This window comes from Macrobrachium rosenbergii, chromosome 51, assembly GCF_040412425.1.
Source record: "Macrobrachium rosenbergii isolate ZJJX-2024 chromosome 51, ASM4041242v1, whole genome shotgun sequence".
NCBI lineage: Eukaryota > Metazoa > Arthropoda > Malacostraca > Decapoda > Palaemonidae > Macrobrachium > Macrobrachium rosenbergii.
This window is the reverse complement of record NC_089791.1, coordinates 48,092,383-48,102,382: the sequence shown is the minus strand read 5'-3', so window position 1 is coordinate 48,102,382 and position 10,000 is coordinate 48,092,383. Positions and strand designations below refer to the sequence as shown.

General features: G+C 40.7%; 1 protein-coding gene across 5 annotated transcripts in view; it reads left to right on the top strand.

Annotated features, from left to right (window-relative positions):
* LOC136833381 (myelin transcription factor 1) overlaps positions 1-10,000 on the top strand; it is an 862,112-nt gene that overhangs the window by 817,097 nt on the left and 35,015 nt on the right. For all 5 annotated transcript variants that reach the window (XM_067095437.1, XM_067095439.1, XM_067095438.1 and 2 more), the window contains one exon: positions 1,498-3,521. In XM_067095437.1, the coding sequence (XP_066951538.1) occupies positions 1,498-3,521 (2,024 nt within the window). The remainder of the gene's footprint in view (positions 1-1,497; positions 3,522-10,000) is intronic.

Below are 10,000 nucleotides of genomic sequence, written 5' to 3'. Positions count from 1 at the left end.
TTCGACAAAACAGGTTCTGGTGTTTTGGGGGATCCCAAAGGAGTTTTTTTTTTTTTTATTAAAAAGTTGTTGCCATAGTTTTTAAAATTTTTTCTTTCTTTCTTTCTTTCTTTACATAAATAAATGGAACTATCATTAACAGCTTCCGTGTAGTACACAGAAGCGAGAATTAAACATAATTATTTAACAACCATTTTTATCATTCTTTTAAATATTTTTCGAGGTTTCGTAGATGGCACTCTCTTCTTTTCGACTAAGACGTAGATTTGGAATGAAAGATTTTTTTCCTTTCCATAGAGCAGATATGATCATGGTTGGACTGTATAACATTACTTTTACAGTATACTATAAAAGTAACTTATGTAATCGGAGACTGTTTGAAAGTCTTTTTTTTTTTAGCGCATTTCAGGTCATGACTTAAACTTTTTTCAAGCACATGCATTAAAATGAATCACTACAAATTAATTTGAAATGCCCATTTGAAAATGTTTTGCATCCAAATTCAACAGTAACAACTTTTTATTTCACCACCTTACGAAAAAGTGTAAGGCAAAATTCAATTTGCCTCAAATGTACAGTATATATCTGCATCAGATTACTTTTATAAATGTCGATTTTGGTCATTCCATTAGATTTTTCCCGTAGCATAGTGACTAGTCTTTTTTTAAATAGACTTTTAAAATTAATGCAAATCAAATTTTGACATCTTTTCTGTGTTCTGAGGACAGGAGAGATTGGATGTTAGTGTCAGTTAAAGCAGTCAAAAGCAAAATGTATAGATCAGAGAAACTATATATTGTGGTGGAAGGTGTCCCGTGATAGCCAAGGCAGTTCCAGGTCTTCCAGGCGAGTGGCCCGTTGGTGACAACTCCTGCGTGAATGCCCTTCTCTTCTCGGTATGGTAACACCTGTGTGATGATCTTAAGTGTGATGACAGTGATGATCTTTGATAATGACGGCGTATTTACTGCCAGTGATTCAGTTCTCTCACTTCCCGATTCGAGCCGTTGAATAGCGAGAAGATGGTGATGGTGCTTAGCCCGTTTGGTACCTGTCAGTTGCAGAGTAACCCACGAATCAACATATCCTCCGATTGTGAACTGTAGCCAGAGATCCTTAAAAAAAAAAAAATGCTGATGGAGCACATTTTGTCTCCTCCTCACAATTCGTTGGTTGACTTGGTTCTTTTTTTTTTTTTTTTTTACTTTTGCAGACATCTGCAACTACAGTTCGAACATACTCAAATGTTGCTGTCCGCTTTCACCCCTGCTTTCCAGAAGATAACGAAAAAAAAACTCTTCTTCTAATCCTTGCTTGCCCAAAAGCAGATCTAGTTGGGACGCTTATTTTGGAGACCGAGGGGGTAGGGGTGGGTGGAGGGTTCGTTATATTGCAAAATGGCATAAATTCACACAAAAATAGATGAATAAAAAAGATACTGAAGCGTTGACTAACACCTTCAGTAGTTTGATGAGATGATTTTATATCTCTTTGCAGATCGAATGCCGTCATGACATCGGGAATGGAGAGAAAGCTGAATGCTGGAAAGACAGGGAACTCTGGGAAAGGGAGCGGTAGGGGGCGTCCCAGAAAGAGGGAGGGGAGTGAGAGGAAGCAGGTGGAAGAGCAGGGAGGGGAAGCGAGGGAGAGGGAGGATGAGGAAGAGGGAGATGACCAGGGGGAAAGTGATAGTAGTCGGAATACTTCCAGGGTCACTAGACGAACCACCTCGTCTGCCGAAGTCGCAGCCAGAAGTAACAACCCCGGTCAGTCGAGCAAAGAAAGCACCGGCAAAAAGACGTCTCACGCACAAAAGAATATTGATACGGGTCAGAGGACCTCCACTTCTAGGAAAGTCGATAGAAGTAGCGGCACGCCAACAAAGGGAACGAAAGGTAGACGAGAGAAAACACACAAAAAGATCCAAAAACACGTCGTAAGTAGTTTACCGAAAGAGGAGAAAGTGAAAGAGAGCAAAAGCAATAATATCAACCCTTCCAGTCCACCCGTCCAGAGAATACCCCCTGCAAGAGAGCCGCCCGACAAACTCAAAGATAAACAACGCGATCCTGGTCCGAAGTCCCACAGTAAAGGTCTCAAGGAGGAGGTGGAGGAGGAGGAGGAGGAGGAGGAAGAGGAGGAGGAGGAGGAGGAGGAGGACGATGACGACGATGACGACGACGATGACGACGACGAGAGCAAGGATGCAATAACTCCATCCATACGCCTTAAAAAGGAACACAAAGAGACGCCGCTCAGTAACACGGTGAAGAAGGAGAAGAAGCTGGGCAAGGAGTCTTCTTTGCCCTCCACAAAAACTTCTTTGGTGCCAAGTAATCTAAGTGAACTCCATCCGAAAGATCAACCTTCGACTTCGGATGCAAAGGTCAAGAAGGAAACGGAGAAGCACGGAAAGGACATTCTAGAGGTGCCACAGTATCCCAGGGATACCATTCTGTCCAGATGGATTGAGGCTAGGACCGGTAAATTAGGCAGCAGTTCACAGACGGCTGTCAGTTCCCCGTCGCGTAGTCTTTTGACCCATAAATTAAAACCGTCGCCTTTTCAGAACCTCATGGCTGCCCAGGAGCTCTTGAAGAACCAGAAAGATTCGGAAGGGCCGGACAAACGTCATCCCGAAACTTCCAGCGACTCGAGTGACTCTTCTTCGGCAGTTCATCAGAAAGCAAATATTCCCAGAGCACCGTCCGAAGGCCCCTCGGGCCGACTTGATGTGGCCCGTTCAGACGACGATGACCAGGACGATGATGAAGATGATGACGAAGATGATAACGAAGATGATGACGACGACGATGATGAGGATGATGAAGATGACGATGAAGGCCCCCAAGATTTGTCGAAACCGCGCAGCGAGAATAGGAATCAGTCGAGTGACGAAGGGTCAGAAATCTCCGACGATGCCAATAAGACTGTTGGGTCTAATGACTGTTTTGCAGACGATGATGACGATGATGATGATGATACGAGTAACGAGATGCGCATCGTCGAAGACGAAAGCGAACTGCGCGAACTAGATCTTTCGCTGCGCAGAAAGCCCAAGTCAGAGCCGGGCACTAAGGACGACGAAGAGAAGCTGAAGAGCGACATGCGCAAGCTGGACTTCTCGTCCTTCAAGACGCACAAAGGGAAGGAGTCCAAGAGTCCCAAACCGTCTGCTCTGAGTCTGGACGACCAAAATGCCGCTGCCTGTCTACTGCAACTGAAGTCTTCCTCTACTCCTCAGTCGCCATACGTAGTTAAGATAATCTCTCCTGAACCTGCCCACCAATCCAGCTCCTCCTCCTCCTCCTCTTCCTCCTCCTCCTCTTCCTCTTCCTCTTCGCACCCAGGTCAACCGGCGAGAGTGCCAATCGCAGCCAAGTCCTCATCGGCCATCGAGGCTGCTCAACCAATCATACCTTCACTTGGCTTGGGTGAGAGTCGGTTGGTCACTGTTAGTCCAAGGGGCGTGGTGGAAGGGCGTGGTTTCAGGCCATTAGTTCCCCCAGTCCCTGAGCAGGGTAGGTTCCCTTCACCCCCGCCCCTCATCCCTTAACCAACCTCCATCATTTTCATCGTGGCTGATCCTTCTTTGCTTTTCCGGGTATTTCATAGGAAAGAAAAAAAAAACATCATCACATGAAGCATGCAGGTGCAGGCAAACTTCCTGCGGGCAAAAAAGGACCCATGAGCTTTTTTCTTTAAATTCCTTTTGTTATGTATTTGTTAGATTTTGTTCTGGCCTGACCTTTTTGCTCTGCAGCCTCCTAAGTAAACCCAAAACTTCCCTTCCCACCCCCTTTCCCGAACCCCTTTTAAGCATGATGCCTTCCTGTGTCTCTTCATTTGGATCATTTATAAGTTCCTCGATCTGATGCCATGGTCTCATATTTCATTTCATTTGAATCTCGAGTTGCTCAATAGCTGCTTCAAGATTCCGTGAAAATGACTATTACATTATATCTGCACCGCCCACGGGATGAGAGAGAGAAAGAGAAACGGTAAGGAATTTTTTGTACAAATTTTTGTCAATAATATTATTGTTTGATTTTTCCTATAAAGATTTTATTCGTTTTTTTTTTCTTACTCCACTTTTGGTTTGACAACGGGCGTCATGAGGCTTTTCATAAAAAAACTTTGTGATTGTGATGCTTATTAGAAAGGTACCCGCCTTGGATGTCGATGATGCGTTGTGAACATCGACCTGCTTTATTACAAGCGATTATTTCCAACAAACATTATTAGCTGTAAGATATCTAAAAGCTTACGTTAATCTTCTCTTGAAAGAAAGGATTCATTATGATAATTCTTCAAAATCACTCTCGTTAGCAGGTTGTGTGATGGACTATGCCATTTCATCCTCTAAATTTCAGTGTTTCCACGTAGCTCTTTCACATATCGAGATAATGATGCTACTTCATTAATTAACAGCCCGTTGAGGAATATGTCTGTTTATTCCTTTTTGAATATTTGTGTAGCATCAGGAAAGAAAATTAGCAGATCTTCTGTGCGTGCTATGTTTTCAATCAAGGAGGAAAGAAAAACAGGTCTTTCGTGGTTCGTTCCCACATTTTGCAGCACACCTATGTCACAGCTTTCCGCTCTCATATTTATGCTTGTTTCTATTCGACCTAAAGATACATAGACTGGAATGGAATATAACATTTAGGCTAAAGGCCAAGCAATGGGACCTATGAGGTCATTCAACTCTAAAAGCCAAATGAGAATGAAAATATTTTAAAAGTGTAACATGAGGAAAACCTCACATTTGCACTAAGAACAGTTGTTAGAAGAGGGTGGAAAGTAAGATGGAAGAGAGAGAATATAAACGGAGTTACAGTAAAAGGAGTGAAAGGGGTTGCAGCAAGGTTCCGAAGGAACACTGCAAATAATCTTAAGCAATGCCTGCAGTGCACCGCGTTAGTTGCACTGACGGCACTAACCTTTCTTCTATGTATATTTACCCCCCCCCCTACGGGGTAAGTATACATAGAAGAAAGGTAAACAACAAAGGCAGCAGGAAAGAATGACGACCGCAGATTTAGCGTACAGTATTTTGCAGTTTTCTCTTAAACATTTGATATGGTTAGTTACCAGATTTGTGATGAATCGTTGTTTGCAGTTTCTTACCCTTGCTTTTTTCAGGTGCATTACCGTTGACATAAAACAGTCCGTTCGTTTAGCGCTTTGCTGCTAAATACCACAGTTGCCTTGACCAATTTGTACTCCATAAATAATATTTATACTTAAAATGGATTTAGGCATTTTACTACTTTTCCGTAAGTGTTGTCATTCCAGTCTTGTTAAAACATTACGCGACTGGTGTATAAAAAATTCAATACAATCTTCCTTGGTGTCTTAAAAAACATAAACAATTACAATGCTATAATTCTCAATTATTTTCGGTAGTTTCTATAAAATTGGTATATATATGTGTCTGTGTGCGTGCTGATTTATATAATGATATTCTCACAAGTGCATTACGTGCGGTAAATATATTTATATCCGAAAACGGATGAGAAAAGGACACTGCTCGCATGAATTTTTTTTTTTTTTAAGAGGGGCCTCTCCCTGCTCCTGCAGGTCCTTGTAAAAATCAACACCTCTGTCTCAACTGGCCCTGGAATCGTATGAATATTCTTCAGAATTTGCATCTGATTTCCATTGCTAATTCCGGCTCAGAATTTGCAACTGAGAATTAACACTGGAAGCAGCGGCCCGATAGGGACTTGGAGGAAAAAAGGAAAAAAAGAAGTCTCCAGGCCTTCTCAGGAGTTCGTGTTCTCCCCAGAATGATTGGATCCCCAAGACGAGAGGGACCATCGAAATAGAGGGAATTGTTGAATTCAGCCCTGACGAAAGGTCATGGAGTGAATAAAAATTTAATATGCACAAGTCAAGTGCATTCATTATCAATGGAAAGACGATGAAGCATTTCATTTTCTGTTTGCTTCTCTCACTTAGATATTATAATAATGTATTTAGAATCTGATTATGTACGATTGCGTTTGCACAGATCAGATTAATGTTGCATACGCACAGTGCATTGTATTCAAGTGCGGTGCAGCACTTACATTTAAATAAATTCATGGCTTGGGGACCCATCACAGAAAAGGACTGAACGAAAATCAATGGGAGTGACCGTAAACAAACGGAATAATCTTAAGGTGGAGGAAAGGGCAGGACGGGTGGGGTGGGGGCTAGAATAGGAGGAGGGGGAGGGGTCCTTGGAAGCTTAGTATCGTTTCCACTTCTTACTTTAATTACAGTGTCCAAAAATGATCGCCCTTTGGATTCGTCCCCAGTTGACGACAATGCAACATTTTTGTGGGTTCAGGAATGCGGCTGCAGGGGAAGAGACAGAGAGGGTCTTTCGTTGGGGGTGGGGGGAAGGGAGCCGGTTAGGGAGCTTTCTAGGGGATTGGGAATGGACACAAAAGGAAAAGGGGGGAAAACCGGAGCAGAAATTCTGGGGGAGGCGAAGAATTTTCATGAGATAAGAGACGCGGTGTAGATGAGAAAACTCCCTCCGCAACTTTTGCTGTTGTGGCCGAAAGAGAGAAACAGAGACACAGAGAGGGGAGCCAGAAACAAAGAGAGAAGAGACAGACATAGAGAAAGGAGCAAGAAACTGAGAGATAGAGAAAACAGACAAAGCCAGATAGAGAGAAGACACAGAGAGAGCGAGAGGGAGGAGACAGACTGAGATAGGAGGCAGAGACACAGAGAGGAGAAAGAACCACAGAGAAAAGAGATAGCGAGAGAGAGAGAGAGAGAGAGGAGACAAAATCAGAGAGAGAGGAGACAGAACCTGGGAGAGAGAAGACAGAGCCTAAGGGAGGGGACAGAGAGAGAGAGAGAGAGGAGAAAGAGACAGGGAGAGAGGAGACAGAGACAGAGTCAGAGAAAGAGACAGACAGACACAGAGAGAGTTGGGGGAAATTCAACTGGTAAATTTATGTATAGGTTTGTATGTGTAAATCATAAACCTTCAAATCACTCGTAATCACGTTGTTAATGTTACAATCAATACTGGACAATGTGTTGTATATTTTCATATCATTGCTGTAATCTTAGTTGTAATGTTAAGTAATCGTAACAAGGCAAAAGTAAAATTAGTTTGAAAAACTAGATAATGAAATTATTCGTGTTTAGATGTTAAAGTCTACACAGTATTCATATAAGTATGTCTATATAATTATATATATATATATATATATATATATATATATATATATATATATATATATATATATAATAAGTATATATATATACATACATATGCAGTATGTATATGTATATATATATATATATATATATATATATATATATATATATATATATATATATATGTGTGTGTGTGTGTGTGTGTACATATGTATATTCATATGCGTACTTATGTGTTTACTCATACTGCAATATATACACAAGCAATAGATGTTGCACGTACTACAATCCTTCATTTGTTTTACTTTCCCCTATGATAGCGGATTCTTTTTCATGGAGAGAAAGTACATTACCATCTCCCCTTTGATACAGAATTAATTATTTATAAATGTTTCAGCTCCTGATGGGAGGGATAATGATGTATTTTTTATTTCTCATTTTTTTGTCTTACCTTTCTTGCGGTGCGCGACATCAATGGCACACCCGCTATCAGAATTAATTACCCCATTAATTATGATTTTGTTCATTAAGAGCTTCTGAGTAAAAAATGGCTAATTGTTAAAAAGTTGGCGTGATGTGGGTCTTCCTCCTCCTCCTCCTCTTCTACTTCTTCTTCCTCAAGCTTTGCACAGTTCGCTCGCCTTCGTAAAAATAGACCCCCGCCGGAGCATGGGAGTGTGGCCCCTTTGTCATGAGGTCGCAAGTGTTGTATTAGCATCTTCGCATCATTGTTGCTTCATAAAGAACGCTCTCTCTCTCTCTCTCTCTCTCAGCTCGGGGAAAAAATGGCCTCTCCCCCTAACTTTTCCATTTAAACCTCCCCTTTTTTTCCCCGTCTTTTAATTATCGCACCCATTTTAGGCGGTGCCACTTTTAAAAGCTACTTTTCATATATTATCACAGGCATTTCTCCCGTTATTGACAAGCGACTTTGACTCTAATTAATACTGTGTGTAAAGATGGACTTTTAGCTCCCGAAAAGTGATCAGTATTGAGATTTTCCCGGAAGTGGGAAAAATAAAATTCCATCCGCACTTTTTATATCAGGCCTTGATTCGCCGACAAATGCAGACGCAGGAGATTCGACCCAAGAACGGTTTGGCCCTCGGGTGAAGAGAGGGGGGAAAAAGGGAGACAGGTCTTCATTTCGGAGTCTCTTTGATGGAATGCATCCTCTCTACCCCCTCTCCCGCACACCCCCCCCTCCAATACACTAACTCTTTCTTTCACCCCTTCCTCCTTACCACTCTGTGACCTTTGTTGACTTGTTAAAAATATTTCTATCTAGATATTTACTTTTCATTTTTTCCAAAAATCTTTTTCGTAACTAAGTAACATGAAGTCACTTATAGAGGGCCAAATTAGTCAATTATCAGACGCCTCCGGACTTTAAACCAGGAAATTAAAGAAAATCTTGAAAATACTCATCACCATAAAATTCCACGTTCATAGAATCATTGACACAGTATGCTATAGGTAAAAACCGTAATTAGCGCTAGTGTACGTCAGTGCAGTGAGAAACTAGAATGAAATCTTGTAACGTGTATACTTTGAGAAAAGTCCTGCTCTCACTTGTCTTTTGTAATTATAATTGTGTTCTCTTCGGAGTTAATTATTCTGGTGTATCTAATTCAATTTTAAAATTCTCTCTCTCTCTCTCTCTCTCTCTCTCTCTCTCTCTCTCTCTCTCTCTCTCTCTCTCTCTCTCTCTCTCTCTCTCTCAAGTTTTTAGATAAATATCTGACTTCCATTAAGCTGTCGTCAAATATACGTTTAAATACATTTCATTTTTCCTGCTCTGTGATCTTGAACAGTGTTATTCCTCATTTTCAATTCACATATGCACACTTATTTCGAATTTGGATACGTTTGACCAGAGATGGAGAAGACCTTATATATTCTTGTTCAGCCCTGAGGAATTTCGAGAAAAACAAATTCACAATGGTCACTACCACATTCATACTTTAACTGATTAATATATATATATATATATATATATATATATATATATATATATAGGTATATGTGTGTATGTAAAAAGACCATTTCTCATTTATGTAACAAGACTGTTGTACTGAACTTGTCGTGTTAAATGCGATTTTGCTATCCAGCAACACTATCTTAGCAAAGGAAGCAAGACTGTGACTTCAGTAGCTGCGTTCAGGTTGCTTCAGTGACTGGACTTGCTTCACATTACATTTTATCTTACTGGTTTCGTGACGTTAACCAAAAATAAGTTTCCAAAATATTTAGGAAGTGGAAAACGCTAAATATTATTGGCCATTAAACTCACTCAGTAGCCGCAACAGAACTGTGTGTTTGAAAAAGCAAAAGGGAAAAGGTTAGGTTTTGTAACTTTAGCCTCCTTGAGAGGACATTCTCATCGCTTTCCGAAATACTGTAAGTACGGGTTCAGAAATTCTGCTTTTCAGTTATTTCCATCATAATCTTGCCTCCACGTTACACCCGTTGTTTGTAGTATCGTTTTTATACTTATTTAAAATTTTTTTATTTTTTTTTTTTTTGCCTAGAGGTACCCGTCTTTTACAAATGCTAGCGAGTCCAAGTTTTGTTTCTTCTGGGTTGCGTTATTCTGTTTTGGTGGCCGTTATGTATGGTTTGGTTTTTTTTTTTTCCTTTTTCCTTATTTTACCTTTGAGTAATGTTCGTTGACATTTTTAATCATCTCTACGCCCCTATTCGCGACCACCCAAGGTAAGCACTGTACTAGTTTTATAATCTCAGCCATTGTCATTTTTCATAGCTCGTGAATTAATCTTAAATCATTATGGATCATATGCCTACATTTTATTTTCGTATGTGTGTGTGTACG